At 45.2% G+C, this 20,199-nt stretch overlaps 1 protein-coding gene across 1 annotated transcript; it reads left to right on the top strand.

Annotated features, from left to right (window-relative positions):
• Positions 1–1,422: 1,422 nt before the first annotated feature.
• mn1b (meningioma 1b) lies at positions 1,423–17,617 on the top strand. Its single transcript, XM_070904583.1, has 2 exons — positions 1,423–4,969; positions 16,105–17,617. The coding sequence occupies exons 1-2, from the start codon at positions 1,423–1,425 to the stop codon at positions 16,329–16,331; spliced, it is 3,774 nt and encodes a 1,257-aa protein (XP_070760684.1). The 3' UTR covers positions 16,332–17,617.
• Positions 17,618–20,199: the final 2,582 nt, after the last annotated feature.

The raw sequence follows: 20,199 nt of genomic DNA, 5'->3' as shown, positions 1-20,199 counted from the left end.
ACTCCGAGCGCTGGAGGACATGAGAGTTGCAGGAGTGTTTCCTCTCCTCATTATGTGCTATAATGAACAAAAAAGATCATGTTATGATCATATTATTATCTGCGAGACCACATCCATAGCAGATCTGATCGTTGGTTTTAATGTGTAAAATACCGCTCTATCAGTTTTAGTCAAAACATTAGCTACAGTCTGATTTACGCACGAGCGTTTACAATCTCATTGACTCCGTGGACCACCTTAAATGCATTTGTCCCGCCCTCGAAGCCTTCTTCGGTCGCTCTGATTGGCTGAGACCTCGCGGATGGAAGCGGCTGCAGAAATGCAAAACTTGTTGCTGGCTCCTTTGGACGCGTTGATCTCACACAGCGCCGAGCGGCAGAGCAGGAGTGCGAGTGTATCTGTGAATCGCTCCCGAGCGCACTCAGACCACACCAGACAAGAGTCGGTAAACGGAGGGACGCACACATCAGGAACGGAACGCACGGAAAGGACTTAAGGCGGGACGCTTCACTGCGAGGCGCATGACCGGCAGCGGGTGAAGGATGCTGTCAAGCCGCTCCGTAGTTGCGGAGTGCGGGTAGTGCACGCCGCGCTGCTCCGGGTTCGGGTCGCGTAAACGGACCGGTTCCTCCGGTGCCTGGGTCGGGGATCCGTGTCTGTGGACTTAACATCACACTGGACTTTTGGCCACATGCCTGCACGGTTGTCGAGATTTTGAAGGACATCGGTGGGCAGTATTTATTGACAGAAATATATTTTTTTCCCCCTCAAAGAATAAGAGGCAGTTTTAACTATAGGCGACGGGCTCCAATTGGACTTTTTCCTCGTTTCCAGCATGGGACCTTACACAAAAAAAAAAAGTCGCCCTGGGACATTTGACATTGGACTGGAATAATGAATTAGCTGACTGAAATTGTCATATTCCCTGTTCGATCGCTGCAATTCGTCTGCGCTCACCTTTTAGTTTGTTAGTTTGTGCCATGTTCGCCCTGAAGAAATGCGCACAGAAAAAAACTTTGGAATATGATAGGTCAGTCATGCAGCAAGTGAAATAACAGTGTTTTATATATGTTTGCTTGATCAAAGACAAAAAGAAGAGCAGTCAAGTGCACGCATAAATACGGGAACTGGGACGCGGTTTACGTGCGTATTTGTGCACAGTCCTCTCTCTCCTCCGCGTCCTTGGAGAAGTTGAAAAACTAACAAAAAAAAACTATTGATCCACAACAATGAGAACTTATTTGGTGAGTTTTAACATTTAAAGTAGATTAAGCAGTGTAAGCTGTAGTGTGATACCAACATTTGAATAGTTTCTTGTATATCTTCTTTTTTTCCTTTTTGCTTTTGGGGACAGACGGAAAAACACACAGTGTGCGGATGTCTGGCAAACTGGCCGTCATGTGGGATTGATTGCAGGGGAGTATGTTTGGGCTGGAGCAGTTTGGTTCTCAGATTAATAGCAGAAACCCTGGCCAGTCAGAGAGAAACATAAACCAACCGAGACTTAACATGGGCTCCCATTATAAAAGCCCAGGTTTTCACGCAGGAGGCCCGCCGGGAGCCGTGGAACCCGGCATGGGGCCTCTGAGCGAGCCGCAAATGCTCGGGCTCAATATGAACATGAACGGAGAGCAGTACGGGGGCTTTCACCCGCGGGGCCACTCGGACATGCATGCAGGCGGCGGACTTCAGCAGCAGCAGCAGCAGCAGCAGCAAGGACCCATGCATGGATTTTTTAACAACCAGCAACCTCATCAAGGACATCCTCATGGCCATCAACCTCACCCCCACCAACCTCACCCTCATTTCAGTGGGAATTTTGGAGGCCCAGAGCCAGGGTCATCATGCCTGCATGGTGGCAGGCTAATGGGCTACAACAACAATGGCATGGGACCACAGCAGGGCTTTGGAGAAGGATTTGATCCTCTTGCTGAGGGACAGGCAGGAGATGGCTTTCCCCAGCAGCAGCAGCAGCAGCAGCAGCAACAGCGGCCTGGTAACATGCCTGACTTTCAACATCACGGGCCTCCCAGTAGCAGCCATGCTGTCCCTGCCCCCTGTCTACCCCTGGACCAGTCACCTAACAGAGCAGCATCCTTCCATGGACTCCCTTCCTCCTCATCCTCCTCCTCTGAGTCTCATGGTCTGGAGCCTCGGCGGATGCCCAACCAGGGAGCTGTAGAGGGATTAGAGTATAACTTCCCAAGTGAGCCTCCATCTGGACATTTTGATGTACATGTATTTTCCCCATCAGAATCAGAATCTCAGTTACCCCATTTTGGGCCAGGAAGGCCTGTTCCCAGCGGGAATTTCCCAGGGAACCCTGGCATGCCACGGACACCAGGTATGCAGGGGATCTCAAAGGGACACCAGCCGCCACCACAGCCCCAGCAGCCTCAGCACGGAGTGTTTTTTGAGCGTTTTGGAAATGGCCGGAAGGTGCCCGTGGGAATGGAGCCGGGGGTCAATGCAAGACATCCTCTCATGCAGCAGCAACAACAGGCTGGCTTGATAGCCAGACAGAACTCATGCCCCCCTGGCCTCCCCAGACCCCCTCAGGCTGAGCCTGGCTCTACTAACCCTAACATTCTGGACGGAGGGGTCATGATGCCTGGCCAACACAACCAGTTTGAATATCCCATTCACAGACTGGAAAATAGGGGTCTGCACCCCTATGGGGACCCCATGTTTAATATGCAACAGCCAGCTCCTCCTCCCTCCCAACAGCCCCCGAATCAGAGGCTGCAACACTTTGACTCTCCTTATATGAACATGGCGAAACGGCCTAGATTTGACTTTCCCAATGCACATGGCGGTGAAGGCTGGTGTGGTGGTATGGATAACCACCTCTCTCCGTCTGCCTATCCCGGCCTGCCTGGAGAGTTCACCCCACCTGTGAGTGAGGGTTTCCCACCAGGGCCCCTGCAACATCCGGGGCCTGAGCAGCAGTCTCTGCAGCAGCGCCAGAATGCAGCCATGATGATAAAACAGATGGCTTCTCGCAACCAGCAGCAAAGGATGAGGCAGCCCAGCCTGCAGCAGCTGGGTCACCACGGCGATGTACCTCCTGTCCCAATGGCTCATGGAGGCCCAGTCGGGAGCATGCCGCAGCCCAACTTTGACAGGGAGAATGGTGGCAGGATGCCCAACATTGATGGACAAAATCCTCATGTAACTCAGGAGAACTCCTGGTTCCAAGGGTCCCACCCACCAGGGGAGATGATGTCACGGCGTATGGGTGGAGCGGGTAATGAATCAGGGCCCCACGACATGGGGCTACAGCAGAACGGGGCTGGAATGATGTTTAGGCCAGGCATGGGCATGCAGGAGCCCATGAGAATACCAGGAGATGGGCATGTACAGGCTCTCCATTCCCCGGGCATGCACTCACAATTCAGCGGCAACATGGGCAACCTCTCACAAATGCAGTCTCCAGGAGCAGGGGCAGGGCATCCGAATGCACCAGCAGAGAGGCGGCCAGCTGACTTCCCTGCACCTCCAATGGGAGCACAGCCAACATTTCCCTATGGGGGGGCTAACCGTCAGGGGCCAGCCCACAGTGCTCCCCAGGGGGTGAGCACCTCACCAGGGACCTACCCTCCTCAGCCTGAGTTCCCCCCAGGCCAGCGGTCGTCTGTTAGTAAGCTTGGAGCTCTGTCCCTCGGGAACTTCAGCAAAACCAGCACTAAAGACAGTGTTTTCGGCCAGAGCTGCCTGGCGGCCCTTTCCACGGCCTGCCAGAACATGATCGCTAGCCTAGGGGCCCCCAATCTTAACGTAACATTCAACAAGAAGAACCAAAATGAGGGCAAGCGAAAACTGAGTCAGACAGAGCAGGACATTAATAGCAGCACATCTAATGGGACTGGCAGTGCTGGTCCTGAATATTTTCAGAGCAGCACTTCCCAGAACAGCCAGATGCCTGGCACCGGGAATAGCAACTCTAAGCCTGCAAGTCAAAGTCAGACGGTGCAGGGGGAAGCCAGTGCCCTCTCCCCAAATTACAACATGGACGCTACCCCTTGCAGTGAGGGGAAGGCAACAACAGGGAGTGGGAGAGGGAGAGGGAGGAGAAAAAGAGACAGTGGACATGTGAGCCCTGGAATTTTTTTTTCCTCTGACAATGGTAACCCTGTTGTAAGTCCAGGCCAGCAGACCCCCTCGGCTGGCGTTGGGGAGAGGGGTGGGGGAACGCCCCATGAGAAACACCTCCAATCACCCTCTTGGGGAAAAGGAGGCGACCTAATGTTGGGGGACCAGGCCGACCTGATGTCGTCTTTGGACAGTGGCATTCAGAGTGTCGCTAAGTCTGACAGTAGCTCACCACGAGTGGACTTTCCTGACGATGTCAGCACCCACTATGGCAACGAGGATGAGGTGTCCTCCAGCTCAGATGCAGGAGGGGCCTCGGCCACAAAGCCTAATCGCAGCCCTATGATCACCGGCTCACCCAAAATGCAGAGAAGTGATCATGGGTTGATAAATGGACAGAAGCCCCTAGGCATGGGCATTAACAATCATACTACCTCGACACCAGACAGCTATGGACTGAATGCTGGTGGGGGCACAGGGGCCAGTGGGGTGAGCCACCCGGGCACTCCTGGGGTGGAGCAGGTACGCACCCCGTCCAGCACCTCTGGCCAGGAAGAAATCCACCCTCTAGAGATTCTGCAGGCCCAGATCCAGCTACAACGGCAGCAATTCAGTATCTCTGAGGACCAGCCACTGGCCATGAAGAATGGCAAAAAGAATGGCGACTGTCCCTCACAGAACGGAGACAATGAGCTGGCAAGCTGCAGCCCGGATGCTGGGAAGGGCTCAATGGGCACTATTGACCTTGACACCCTCATGGCAGAGCAGCACGCCACCTGGTACGTGCCCAGTGACAAGGCCATGATGGACGGGTCAGAGGATGACAAGGCCATGGGACCATGGGAAAAAAACAAGAGCCAAAACAACAGTAAAGAAGGTAAATGAATTTCATTCCTTTGGTTATATTTTACACACTTTTTTATTGTCTCTTTCTCTCGCACTCACTCTCACATATGCAACACAGAGCTTCTTTAACTGATCAATTCTGCTCACAAAATGTGTGTATTGCAGCCTAATCCTTAAAATACTATTTATTTGATTTGAAATGCAGTGTGACATCAAATTCATAATCGGTAAAAATGCTCTGGTACCGCTGATGATAGAGGACCTTTTGTCCATGTCGAGCGGCCAGAAAGCAGCCGTGTCTGTTTAACCAGGGTCTTTGAATGTGAAGAGCTTTAGCCTATAGGAAGATGCATGCATACGTTTAATGGTATCGCCATTTAAGTCTCAACAAAGATAACGATTCATGCGGTATTTTTTTTTTTGTTTGTTAACTTGGGTCCGTATTGAAGAATGATTTATCAGAAGAAGTTTTAAACACCATCTGACTGAGCAAAGTAAGCCACCTTTTTTCTACAATGCATTTTTTTAGAAGGCTCTTCATTGTGGAGGCACTTCAAAAGAGCAGCTCCAGAAAAGTAAACATTTCCTGTGGTTCTTTATCTCGGTTTTCAGGGTGAACAACTACATTGAGAAGATTAATAGCTTTTTGAGGATATGCGTTTGCGCAGCGGGGTTTCCCTCGCCTTGTTACGTGTTTGTTTTTGTTATTACCATGAGACAATACCGAGCTGGGGAAAGTGGATTGATTTTAGATTGGCAGGACAGGATTTCAGGTTTGATATAGTGAAATGCATGTAGCCATTCGGATTTCATTTCGTTTTCCGTGGGAAACAGTTCATTTAGAAATGTTTTAATACTAGTTTAAAATTGTTTGTTTATTGTTAAACAATTTATTATTAGCCTATGTGTTATTGCCACTTTTAAATTATTCATTAGTATCTACCTCGATTAGAGTAAAATATATTTGGTAGTAATCTAGTTTATTACAATACAAAGTTTCTCAAGGAAAATGGAAAATCTTCTGGCCTAAAGGCACAGAGGCAGTTTTTCAACTAGACGGAGATATTACAACCTGCAGATAGGTTCATGGTTTCAAATAGTTTCACCTTCATGCGTTTGGCTCTAAATCAAACTGCAGATAAATAATTTTACTGTTACGTGGTTCAACTGCGGATTAGTTTTTCTTCTGCCTACAATATTACAAATAATAATAATAATAATATAATAATAGTAATAATAATAATGATACGCAATGTTGTTTTTTAAAATTAATATTGCGATTATATTGTTTTATTAATATTTTGTTTACTTTAACCGCAATAGAAAACACATTGTGTGCGACATTATGTATTATAATTACATAATTAGTAGGCAAGTTGTATGTATTAGAATATGTTTTATTTATTAATTTATAAATTTTTTCACGTTTCTTGTCTGTGATTTTTTTTTTTTTTGTTTAACGTTGTTGATTTCCAAATGATCTCAGGAGACAGAGTAGACAGAGGCGGTTGACGTTGCCACATAAGTGCACGTAGGAGAAGTACCGTCAGGGTGGAGAGGCCTGTGGATGTGTGGATACGTTGGAATGATGTGGATAGATGTATCTGTGGATAGATGTATCTGTGGATACCGCCGAGCGCGTCTCCAGCGCCTCTTTGTTCTGATCAGCGCGGGTGCAGAGAGGGGCGGGGGCGCGCCGAGTCTGGAGTCCAGGCGCATTGTTTATGTGAGCCTGAGCACAGGGTGTCGGGTATTAACACTAATGCCACTGCTTCGATGGAGCACTGTAACTATTTCGACTGATGTAGTTGGCTAATATCACTGATCACCCCAATCAGTCAACGGAAAAATAACAAGCAGAGCACGTATTCATTTGTGGCAGAATGATCAAAACCAGTGCGTTTCACCTCATCCAGCTATTTGTTTCCCCTCATAATTAGTCTCCACTGGTGCTCTAAAGGAACAGACACATGCCAAGATCATTGGACGTTGTGACTTTTTTTTGTTCCCATGATTTCTTCCCATGACAATTTAGAAAAAGAGGAAAGCGAGTTCTACTGATGTATAAAAAAAAAAACTGAAAACAACCAAACAATCCCAGAGCACAGGGTTGTAAGAAAAAAGAAAAAAAAAAAGGCCCACTGGTGCCAGGGAGTGGTAAGTAACATCATCACTTTTGATATTGATTAATGAGTATTCTTTTGAGTGGGAAACCTAAGACTGATAAGCAGTCAGCCACACTCGCCCTGTTGCTCTCACTGTTTTCATTTCTCTGGGGCTGATGGCACTCTTAACATTGAGCAGTTCACAAAAATCAGCAGGTATTTAAAAGCAGAATAGTCTCATTTCTGCTCTCTCTTCCTCTGCCTTCCTCTTTCTATATATCTCCTCTCTCTCGCTGTCTCCTTCCCTCTCCTCTCCCCTCCTCTCCCTCTCTCTCCTCTCCCCTCGCCTTTCAGCCCTCCCTGCATGGACACAAGGCATGCAGCTCTGGAGCGATCGATAGCTAGTTAGCACAAATCACGGCTCCTGACAGTTTCTCATTTGAGTGCTTCAGACAGCAAAGATGAAAAAAAGGGTGGAGGTGTATTTGGGAGGGGAGGGGGATTTTGAGATTGAATCTGATGCTTAGGCTACACAGAAGGGAGCAAAATAACATAATAATTTAAGATAAGTCATAGCCCACAGTGTAGTTCTATAAGAGCCAACATCCCACAGGCTTTTCACACTGCAAAAAATATCCACCTCCACCAGTCAGTCTAGTCCATAGTGTTGTGAACAAAATCCTGCCTTTGGAGAGATAATGTCAGTGACACTAATTTGAAATAAATCAGGCCTATTCATTAGTCCATTAGCATTAACTAAATGTAACTTGGTCAAGAAAATTCTTAAAAGATGATCATTTTCATTAGGATGAAATTAATTCATGTAATTCCAGTGACAGTGGAAACGATTTTCCTCCACTTGTAATAAGTTGAAATAACATTTTAATCATCGGCACAGGATGACATAACCTGTTAAGATATTTTTTGCAGTGGAAATATTCTGAACGGTTATATAAGTCTGAAATTTAGGCCATGAAAATAGTTTTCTAAAGTGGTAGATGTGATGTACTTTTTCCTCCAGGTGAAATGGTTTTTCTACCTGTCCACTTCCATCATGTCATCCCCATTTCATTTACATATATATGCATTATTTTGCTCTTTCAGGAGTGTTGTTGAATTATGCATAGATTACTACAATTTGCATTATATCAGGTTAAGTTCAGCAGTGATAAACAGGAATTAATACGTTCATTTACACACAAATACCTTATTTTAAATACCCAATTGAAAATTAAAATGTGATTGAAAATGCATTTAAATTTAAAATGTTTAGATGTATTCTAATTATAAGCAGAACTTTGAGTGCTTTCCCATGTAATGTTTTAGACAAGTTGTATATTTAGTTGTCAGGCGTTCAGCTTCACCCAGAACGTGTCTAACTATGAGATAATCGGTTTCTGGTGAGAGTTCAGGTTTTGTCCTGAGAATTCACACATGATGCGTATTTGTTGTCTTTTTAGTCTTCAGATGAATTATGGAGCTGTGTGCACTTTGGTGATGCCGAGGAGCTGATTACAGTGAAAGTAAAAGGGTCAGTTTGGTCGTATAAGGTGAATGTTTCCATCGCTCACTGTAGCTGTAAGTTGCGTGAATCTTCAGAGGGGCCCAAGGGATATTTGTATTAGTGCTGTGAGCAAGAGAGACTACATGATTCGAATAAAAGACAGTGCAGCAATTCATATTATTCTTTAGCTAACTTCCCCTGAATGTTTGACTGTGCAGACGAGTAGCCAATAAAAGTTCAACTGCGCTTATTTGTGGAGGAGCTGCTGTGTGTTCACCCAGTGCATCCCAGCTCACCTTCTCTGTGTTCCCTGTGTGCCTGTTTAAAGTGATGCGTGCTGCAGTAATGGCCCCCTTTGGACCCCATATTTGGCCTCCTCTCTGTGACAGCATGTAGCTCAGGTTTTTTCACTAAGGCACAGTTATACCTGCCGCTGTAAGCTCACGGCCTGCAAAGATTCCTGTGTGCTACACGGCATCTTACGCTCCCATGGAGGCGAGGAGCTGAGGTGAACACAAGAAACTTTCCTTGTACGGTGTCAGTTAATATTATTTCCCCTTTTTTTTTTTTTTCTTTTTCAGAATTTCTTTTATGCTCTTCCTCTTCTCTTCTCTTCCGTATATCTTAGCCAGAAGCTGACCGTTCTTTTGGAAACTCATGCATCGTCTTGATAACAGGCGTAGGAAGTGATTCAGTTATTTTTATTTTTACTTTTCACTGTTTTTGCCACATGCACTTGTGTGACTTTTTTTTTTTTTATCAGCACAGTTAAAACACTTCACAGTTGACCCTGTGGAATAGTTTCACTCCTCACTCTCAGTAATCAGCCCATAAACAGCTCTAATAATGATCAAATCTCTTTCGCTCTGACTTTGACAGGTTTGAAAAGAGGGAACTTGCATCTTATCACATCTACTAGAAAGCACTTAAATCCGCAGAAAGAGCCGTATTGATATTCCACCATAGGGAACAATCCTGTGAGACTACCTGCCTTTGACATTTCAATGCGACAACAACCCCACAAATCACACCAGTAATTTCTATTTCCTTTTTCTAAAAAAAGACGAAAGTGATTGGCATGTGCTTGAATGTGGAAAAAACAGCTCGGGGCAGTCTATGTTCTTTACCTGTCATTACAAGGTGTTTCATATTGACTTTTTTCAACAACACGCATTCACCGGGCCTCTCGCACACTCCTGTACAGCAGTAATGATAATCATTATGATAATCATCACAATTAGCCTCGGTAATATTGTTTCCAAAAGTCATAATTCATCCTCAGGCAACTCCTGTAAGTTGACTTATTGACAAGTTCATCAGGGCTACAAACAACATCTAGTTTATGTCTGTAAGTGCTGATTTCAGCAATATAAGTACATGACTTAGAACGCGCGATGTCTTAGAAACGTATGTGAACAAAATCATTCCTGAGGAGGACAAAGAAAATTACACTATATTCACTGTTATCATGTTATATTTTTGCTGTATGTTGGTGATTGTATGCATCTGTGTGTGTGTGTGTGTGTGTGTGTGTGTGTGTGTGTGTGTGTGTACGGGTATGCATGCGAGTGTGTGATGAAGAGCAGGTTTGTAGACACTGCAACTTGATAGTGTGGATTTGTCAGCTGTAGACATAAAGTTTGATTTATTTAGACTCGGTGTCAGGCTCACGGCTTCAGCCCCCGATCTCAGGTGTCTCGCTTGGTGGAACACGCTCACTTAATTCTAATGTGTTGAAAATATTTAAGAGTATTTACTTGACTTGTAAATAGTGCAGGACTGAAAAGCGCCTATCATGCATTTCAAGTGTCTGGAAGTTAAGACGGTGTTTGCGAGTGGGTGTGCATTCGTGTTTGTTTATATCCTATGTGTGTGTATGCGTGCTCTATGTTCCTGGGCTTTTGCAAGACATTGAGCACTAGTGACAGTCAAAGGAAGCCTATTAAAGAAGCATGCTTGTGACTGATGAAGAGAGGAAAAGATGAACAAAGGTGTCAGGCCTTTTGCTTTGCTGGATTTTCAACTCTTCAAAATAGCAGCTCATCCGGTGTTTTGTTTTCCCTGGGGAAGGGTGTTAGAATAAAATAAAACTTGTCTCAGCATGTGGTAAATGTTCTCCTTGGATGCAGCAGGGAATGGAAAGCGGAATTTATCGGAGAGATGCACAGAATGAGGAGTTTCAAGCCTTCGATTGTGGATGTATGTGACATGCCTCCAAATGTCCACTGTCTTGTTGAATGACTGCCAGAAGAAGAAGAAAAAATGCATAACGCACACACACATAAGTGTGTGTGCGTTTTCAGGCTTTTAGAGGTGTAGATGTTGTCACGCTGCCAGCAGCGGTTATGTTATTAGCCACACAGGTAGTCGTCAGGCGCCTTTAATTTGTATTGAGGAACTGACAAATGAGTTATGACACTGGAGCAGTTTCTCCTGGGAGACAGAAGTAGAGACTGACTGAGTGAAAGAGAAAGTAAGAGAGATAGAGAAATGGTTTTTTTTTTTTTTTTTCAGAGAACATCTGTAGTTTCGCTCATGAGGCGAGTGTCTGGGTAATAGCTACCATTTGCATTTATGGAAGAGAAAATAATTCAATTCAAAACATTTTTTCCCCTCAGTTTCATGCTCCATGACTATTGTTCGTTCTCATCTGTATTTAGAACACATTTATTTACAATATGTCCCCACTTAATAATGAAAATAGTTAACACACAATAATAAAAGTCTAAATAGACTATATCAACTTCAAATATGACCTATTTGATTACACAGATTAAAATGATCTGTTTACAATTTCTTTTAAAAATTCTTTGATCAGAATTCATAATTACCACTATTATCATTTTTATTCAAAACAAAAGGCTCTGTCATGCAGGTGCTACTGCCACTGTTGTCACGTGCGGTTGACCTTTTCCAAAAAAGGTGAAAACACAGAAAACAAAGTGAGCAGCGCTGTGCTGAGACAAAATAGAGACAGCGAACTAGATCAATATGTCACTGACTCGGATGACATGCTGGACAGGTCCTGGACATGGTTGTGAGTTATGAAGGAGGCACTAAATCACTTCCCATGTTCTGATTTGTGTCTGGTTTCCTAAGCTCGTCTTGTGGCCAGAGGGGGAGGTGTGTGTGTATGAGTTTGAGGGGTAGGAATGGGTGTGTTGCTGGAGAGAAGGTAACGAATGCTGGGGGCAATGCCTGCCTGGGCAAGTTTTTTTTTTCCCTTTATGTTGCAGACCAGAGAACAGAGAGGAAATTCAAACCAAAATAACCCCTGTGCCCTTGCCTGAGAAATGTGCCCCCGCTCCCTCCAGATATCCTCCCTGCTCTGAGGGAAAGGTCACACTACGGCAGTTAGGTGGAGTTGGGGGGGGGGGTTGCAGGGAGCCTCACATGCCCCCTACCAACCTTTGAGCAGGAGATACCTGGGACAATGCCTCTGTTAGCCCCTTATACATAATTAAGACTTTCTTAAAACGTAACTGTACTTGAGGGTTATTACTTCATTTTCCGGGTGTCTTAATTAATTGGCAGCGACTTGCACGTCCTGTCATTTCTGAGACAGTGATGAGACAGTATAGGGAGAACTTAAGTTGTGTCAGTTCAGCCGGCTAGGAAAGAAGACGTTTTTGGTTCCCCCTGGTTAAAATCAGACGTTTTCTCCCCTCTGTTTTTTGGACTGACTTTTTCTCTGTGGATTGTGATGGGTGCTTTGTGCTGACAAAGACAGAATCCTCACACAAGGCCATAGTGGTAGTTGTTATGCTAAAGGAATCTGACCTGATGTCACACACTGTCATAGGAGCGGAGGCCTTTGGGTGTTTTTGTCAGCGAGCTGAGCATTCTGATTGGGCTGGTTTGTGTTCAGAGAGGACGGGGTCGCGCCCTCGGGAGCACGAGGTTAAAGGTGAAGTGTCGTCATGGAAGTATAGAGCTTGGGATAGAAAGGGCAGAGGCCTGCCGCATGGGATTCTGGGGCCTGGGAAATCAATGTGACGGCTCTGAGGAACTTGCACCAAAAAGGAGCTTTGTAGGTTCAAATCCTCTCACGCAGACTTTATTTTTCTTCTTCTGTCATTAAAGAAATACATTCACACTCAGCTTCTTTTCTGCTCTACTTATTTTACAAACAGTCACAATATCTGTGTCAGCTTCAAAAGCAACTGTCATCATTTTTAACTGTGCAGTTGCTTTCAAGATTAATTGAAAAAATAACACTGTAACACTTATTATTAAATTGCTAGAAAATACAGTCTCCAAGCAGCCATTGTTTACCTCCCTGTGTTGCTTCGAGTGTGTTGAGTGTGTGTGGTGTGACATGTAAACCCGTGTCAGGCCGTCAGCTCTCAGACACATTGGTGTCATCCAGACAACCAGAGCTGTGCGCTGTGCTCCCAGCCTTCATGGCATTCGAAGCTCCACTCATCTCTGTAAATCGTCTCTGGCTGTGTCTATGAGACGGCTCCAAAACCCCGCTGCTATGTGTGTGTGTGTGTGTGTGTGTGTGTGTGTATGAGAGCATCATCACCAGGCACTAAATAACAAAGTACAGCACTTGGGGCAAGAGATATAGCGATATAAGTGCATCACATTAAATTCAGTATTTACTTAACACATCACTGTGGTAATCTTTTCTGGCTGTAATGTGGTTAAAGATATTTAGGTGTATTTGTGGCTCAGCGCAGCTGCTTGCGCTGTTACTGTTCCCTTTTTATTAGGTATTTTCCCCCTCGCTTGTTGATGCTAAGCACTTGTTCCCCTCAGATGAATAGGCTATTATTGAGATATTACCGTGGATATGAATTCTGAGTTAGTCAATGAACAGCCATAACAAGATAGATCGTATTATATATATAAAAAAAGATTTCCCTGCTTGTAAAATGTCATGGTGATTTGGGATTTAGACTTGTGTGATGTAGAATTTCACACTGCCGTTTCCACTTTTGAACGAATACGCCGCCATGGATAATGCTTACAATTTAAGGGTAGTGTCTTGATTTTTCCATAAAAATCACATTCCTTGAATCCCCTGTGGCTACCCTGCAATACTGGGTGATATTTTAATCCTGTGGTGGTCAAGTGTTCGGCTTATTTTAAGTGCTGGATTTTTGGCATACGCTGTTAATTGAAAAGTATATTGTAACAAATAGCAATCAGCCTTTAAAAAAATTTGTTAAAAAAAATATATATATATATATACATATAGTTTTTTCTCAAATTATATTTCTAGATGTATAAAAAGAAATCCTGTTTTTATGAGCTCATACCTGAACATGAATCCTCGGATTATACAAGCGATAAATGTGTGTGTGTGCAAGAAAAAGAGACTTATCATGTTTATTCTTTTGTCAGTGTGTTTTCCACTCTTGTCCTTGCATTGAAGCTGAGTGATGTGTCTGGTTGAGATTGAGTGTGTGTGTGTGTGTGTGTGTGTGTGTGTGTGCGCCTTTTCTGCATGCACGTCCATATGTATGCGGGCGTGTGTTTGTGCATGTGGAGCAGCAGCTGAGGGCTGGTGTGGTTATGGCAGCGGCAGCAGCGGCAGTGGTTGGCGTGTTGTGTGTTTTTGGCTGTGCGTGTTGTCAGTTTGCTGTGTGTCAGCAGTGAGCCAGGGGAACGCTTGGCTGCCTATTCAGGCCGGTGCGGACCCTGCTGTGCCCAGCTAGCATGAGCTGCCGGCGGGTGCTGGAGGGCACAGCGCTCGGAAGGAGGAGTGTGAGTGGGTGGAGGGGCGAAGTGGGGGTGGGGGTGGGGGTGAAGGGGGGTCCGCCATGCTGAGGTGTATGACTGGACCCTCTGGCAAATGTTAGATCTTGTCACCGCCACCACCAACACCGCTCTAAATCCTCATTTCTCCCTTACCCCCCGCACCCTCAGCCCCCACTTACACCATGTCTCTAGTCTTTGGGAGGGAGATGGAGAGAGAGAGAGAAATTCACAGAGACCGGCAGTCAGAGAGACAGACGAAACAGGGAACAACGGGAGGCTTGGCTGCCTGACCTTTTACCAAATCCCCCCACTTTTCCATTCCAGTGGTCGCAGCCCAGACAGGCTGGGGGGCAAGCCTGCCTCACTGCCTGCATGTCTGCCTGCCTGCCTCTCTTGGTTGTCCTAGCTGCCTGGTCTGGCCTGGCCTGGCCTGGGTTGGCCTTCTCTTCCCTGACTGTGTTTTTTGTCACTTTGTCACTGTGGCCTCAGGGTTTGTGAAAGCAGAGAGGGAGGGAGATTAAAACAGCAAGCAAAACAGGATAAAAACTATTTAAGTAGCAGAGAAAGAGGAGCTAAAAGGGGGGAGATAGGGTTGTGGATGATATGGAGGTCTGCTTCTCTTCTCTCTCAGGTGAGCAGCAGACTGACTGGAGTGTTGTGATCTGCAGCCTCTGCGCCGTTGACTGTGTCGTCTATCACAGCCTCTCCCTTCTCTGACACATGTAACTCAGCTTGTCAGAGCTGTTTTCTACCTGTCTCTACACTCAGACACCTAGTTGTCCCTGCACCTTAAAGCTCTGTGTCTTTGTGCAGCGGCACTGATCCGTTCACCATCCGCATGGAGCAAGGCAGCGGTGTGTTTTGTGTGGTGAGGAGATGGGAGAATAATCGGACTGATTTTAGCGAAGGATCCATAACGTCTTCACATACACTTCTCTGTGCTGTGGGCTTCCTTGGGGGCAAAACCCAAAGCACACGATGCAACACTAGTGTCACAACACAGTGGCAGTGTTTCTCTTTCCCCTGTTGTATTTTGTGTTTCTTCTTCAAAACTTGTCTTCATTTCTGCCCTCTTCTCCCTCAGTATGCTGCAGTCTGTATCTCAGCCGAAGAAGTGTGACACTGCGCTTTTATGAATAGTTTAGCCAAGCACTTCCTGTCCTCGTCAATCTTCCCCTTGACTAATTTTTTCGTTACACGGCACAAGTAATTTTTCCCCATATGTGAGGCGTGTATCTTAGGCGTCAGCATTAACTCCGTGGCACAGATGATTTTTTTTTATATGACTTGTCATCAACCTGTGTATGGATTTTCCCGGAAGCTTGGTGCAACCATTTAATATAAGGCTCCAAACCTTGGTGACACAGGGTCGATACCATGGCATGGTCATTATACCAGTAAATTGGGTCAAGCAGGGTTAAAGGCCAGTATTCTCCGCGCCCTTTGACCCTCTGACCGGAGGAGCGCTCCAGATTTGCACGCCTGACTGGGAGCAAATGAATGCGTGTTTGTTGGTGTTTGTGTGTGTGTGTGTGTGTGTGTGTGTGTGTGTGTGTGTGTGTGTGTGTGTGTGTTTTCACGTGTGTATATCAGGCATGAGGAGGAGGAGTGTGAGGAGAGGAAGCTTTGCTTACAGCCTCCTTTTCGGGTCGTATTGATGGGGGGGTGGAACAGTGTTGAATTAATTTCACAGTGCAGATTTAGAGTGGGATGTGAAAATGACACTGGTTTAATTAAAAGTGTGTATTTTAAATTGTTCATCTGTATCAGAGAATGCCAATTGCTTGAAGTTGTTTTTCATTTTTGCGCAGTCTTGATTAACCTTTTCCTCTCTGTACTTGTCTGCAGATTCAGAGCTGTCCCAGAGTAAGGCTGGAGCTGGGGCCCCAGGAGCCGGGGGAGGAGGAGTAGGAGGAGGTGGGAGCAGCGGAGGGAACCACCTGCAGTGCCTGTCCGTCCACTGCACAGACGAGCTGGGGGACAGTAAGGGCCGAGGGGGGCCCGTCTCGTCCTGGCGCTCTCTCCACTCTGATATCTCCAACCGATTTGGGACGTTCGTGGCGGCACTGACTTGAACAAAAAGCAGGCTCAGCAGGAAGAAGGAAAGAAGATCATCATCAAGACGAAGAAACGCTTCAGAGACAAATAATGATGATGAGGTGTCGATGAGGCAACTGCGAGCAGCTCCTGCCTGTTCAGGGACAGAAAGACTTTTACACTCATAAATGCAAACATGACCACAGACACTCACTCACTCACACACACACACTTACACACACACACACTTACACACACACACACACACACACACACACACACACACATACATACACAAATGCATATACCATGTTTTTTCTGATACATGCAGTCACACTTTAGGACACTCTCACACACTGCTGGACAATACAGCGTGGGCTCTACTCAACGATGCCCACATCTGGAAAACCTCAAATCAATATTTTTTATTTTATTTTATTTTCTTTGTTGAAGAAAAATAAAGAAATGTCAAAGGAGGAGAATACAAAACAAGAAGAAGCAGAAGAGATATTCTGTTGTCATTGACTTTGATTGTATACCAGTGTTGAGTCTTGCGGTGCGACCACGATCTCATGACTTTTACTCTGTTTCTTATCACAGCCTGCTCTCACCTCAGTTATGGTTACAGCTCTAATGTGTACATTTTAACCCCCCCCCCCTAAATTTACAGTCTCCTAATATACATTGAAATAGTGATTATTTCCCCCCCACACTCAAATGAGGCCTACTGTTTTATTAGAAGTGGACTGAACACTGAGAAGCAGAACTAGAGGAAGATGGGAAGAGGGGTGATTATGCATGAATGTAACTCAACATTTTTTTTGTGAACACAACCCTTTCCCTCATTGTCAAGGCAAATTTGAACCTTTATCATTTGCGGCTCTTAATCATTTAAGATTTGTTGTAGTTCTCTTTTTCTTTTTTTCGTCATTCTCTTCTCTTTTCTTCTACTCACCTCTGCTATCAACCTCATGAGCTCAACCACTTGTATACAATTCAGCCAATGGAAACTGGAAATGGAGGTCAAGGGATTGTTTAATAAGGGAATTGAAAAAAAAGACTATTGGTATTGCACATGTATAATAAGAGAAAATTTGCTGTGTGTTAGGCAATCTTGTAATCTTTAAATAAAGCTTCTGTTGACTTTGAATTTCTGAAACAATAGATGGAGGACTGTGACGGCAATTTACGAACTGATTTTTGTTTTTGGTTTCTTTTTTTTTAATAATATGTAAAGTGCAGTCGTCTGTTTTCCTGCATATTGTATATATCTGTATATGTTTTATTGAGTAACTAAATAACAATAAATATGACGTTAAAGGTGGCATTTGAGTTTTGTTCTTTAGTCACAGCAACAAATCAAAAATAATTGTATAGCTGCACAGTATACCACATATTCAAGGATCATCAGTGAATTACAGAGGTGCCCACGGTATATTCCTAGTGACAGATACGACAGGGAAGTTGTGGGCTGATGCACAATACCTGACAAGCATGCAGGAAGCTGGGCCATATTAAAGCCTGAAGCAGCAACATCAGGAATACTGGAAAATGTGGCTTCGTGGAGGATTAGGAAGCCAAGACGATTAATCCCATGTACACCTGCTCACAACCTGTGTGGTATTTTATCCACCCATCATTCCTGACATCTCTGCTCCAATCCTTCGTACATCTAATACATCAGCAATGACAACTGAAAAATTCACCTTCAGAATAGTCATTAGGATATTACTGCAAATAGAATATATGCATAAAACCAAAACAAACATTAAGCAAACATATTTTATTTTCTCCAATATTAAAACTGCTCTTGTTTTGCCTTCTTTCCTCATCGTCTCTGCTGTTTTTGGCGACCCTAAATCATCTTACTACCCCCTCCTCCCCCTGCAGCCACACACACACACACACACACACACCTCCCCTCTTCCCACTCCCCAGGCCCTCTTTGGCTTACCTGCTCTTTATTGGCCATCTGCATGGATGCTTAATGCTAATCAATAACTCCCCTGTGTGCCAGCTCGGAGGTGGAGATGCCAATGCTACCTAACAGGGCTAGTGATCAACCTGCATCACTGCTGCCTAGCATACACACACACACACACACACACACACACACACGCACACACACTACATACACAAACTGGAGCTCCCTGCAGGACGCTGTCTGTGTTATTCAGGTGTGTTTGTGCTTGCTGCTGTACCTGCCACCTGCTGTGTAGGATTGCAGAGCCTGTTGTGAATGTGATGCACAGAGAGCTGCAGCGTTAGCAAACAGCAGAGACTGGTTATGTGAGAGACTGTCATGTCACCTGGGAGGGCCTGTTTGGGGAGGGAGAATGGGGCAGAAAGTGAGAGACGGCAGGGGAATAAATGTTGATTACACTGCTCACTGTGAAACTGAAGCTGGAGATTCTCTGTTAGGGCTAGTCACTGAATCAGTAAGATGTTGTGTGAATACTCAAGACATTTTATGCTTTTGTGTGTACACATTTTTTTGTATGGCAATATATTTGCAAGATTTTTTAAGCACTTAATTCCAGCAAACACGTAATGCATTGGTCACAGTTGCATACAGCAATTAGATCTGTCACCTTTCTATTGTTCACACAATGTGAGGACACATTGTACAAAGGAAGAACAAGTTCACGTTCCTTGATGACACTGGTTTGACTTGTATTTGACAATAGTGTCGACACGACTGACTAGCATACGTTTAATAGATCAAAAGCAATGTCTTCTTCAGGGGTGGGTCGTGTTCAAGTGCTTCTCTATTGTTGACTGAACCTCGAGCTGAGCTTTGTGCTTTGTATTTGCTCATGCCAAGGTTCTAAATTTCCTTAAGGAGTCACCAGTCTGTATGTGCCAGGAGAGTCCTGTGATGACACACTACCTGCCTGTCTGGTTTGGCTGACCTGTTTTATGGCAGGATGAGGGCTTGTGCTCACAGGTTTCTGATGCACACAGGGTGACAGTTGAATACTTGGTTATTGTTATGTACCTGAAGCTCTGGTGACTAGTTTTGCCTTCTTGGAGACGAAACAGCTGGATGAATTACAGTCTCAAATGACGGCTCTCCCATTATCTACCTCAGTAAGAATAATGGATCTGATTGCAACAATTATTTAAGCTCCAAACTAGCAGATTCATTGTTGTGTGTCATACAAAGCAAATAAGAGTTGTTTCTCCAAACATGCCTGCTGCCTAGTCACAGCCGTGTTGGACACAGTGACAAAGAGGCCTTGGGATATTGGCTCCAGTCAAGATGTATGGTGCTGGACCTTTTCCTTCAATGGGCTCCTCTGCGTGGCAGCCATATTGGGAGGGATAGTACTGTGTGGTCGCCTGAGAACTTGTGTGTTTCCCAGCCAACGCGCATCTAAAGAATAACAATTTCACTAGCCATGAAGACCATCCATGGAGCCATGGGGGCCGTGGCCAGAAAGCTCGGCCAAACACTCTCCTCTCATGCAGCTTTCTATGTACTCCTATAAATACATCTCCTATTTGTATAGAGGCGATATGCATCTTTGGGAAAATACCACAATGTTGACATAAGAGCACCCTTTACACCCCCTTCTCCTCCTTTACTGCCCCCTCCCCTCTCTCTCTCCAAACTCTTTCTGCCCCTTGCTGAACCTTTCACTGCCTGAGAGAGAGAAAGAGAAAGAGAGAGAGAGAGGGAAAGAGAGAGAGAGAGAGAGAGAGAAGGGAAGAGGAATGAAGGGAGACTGGGAGTAAAAGAAGTGTCTCTTAGAGGCCTCCACGGTCTTTAAGCCACTATGGTATCCACCAGAGCCCTCACATACACTCGGCCTCTAAAGGGCTTTTGTCCTGTAAAGAGGGGTTTGGCTAAATTGGGGGTGCTTGTGGATTGGCGGGTGGGATTGGGCTTGGTGTAGTATATTT

Source organism: Enoplosus armatus, chromosome 4 (assembly GCF_043641665.1).
Source record: "Enoplosus armatus isolate fEnoArm2 chromosome 4, fEnoArm2.hap1, whole genome shotgun sequence".
In the NCBI taxonomy this organism is placed as follows: Eukaryota; Metazoa; Chordata; class Actinopteri; order Centrarchiformes; family Enoplosidae; genus Enoplosus; species Enoplosus armatus.
This window is presented reverse-complemented; position numbering and strand designations above follow the sequence as displayed.

Excerpts from the sequence above, each read along its gene's own strand:
- mn1b (XM_070904583.1), top strand. The coding sequence starts at position 1,423 with ATGTTTGGGCTGGAGCAGTTTGGTTCTCAGATTAATAGCAGAAACCCT. Across the intron at positions 4,970-16,104 it reads CCAAAACAACAGTAAAGAAG|ATTCAGAGCTGTCCCAGAGT; the intron begins GTAAATGAATTT and ends ACTTGTCTGCAG.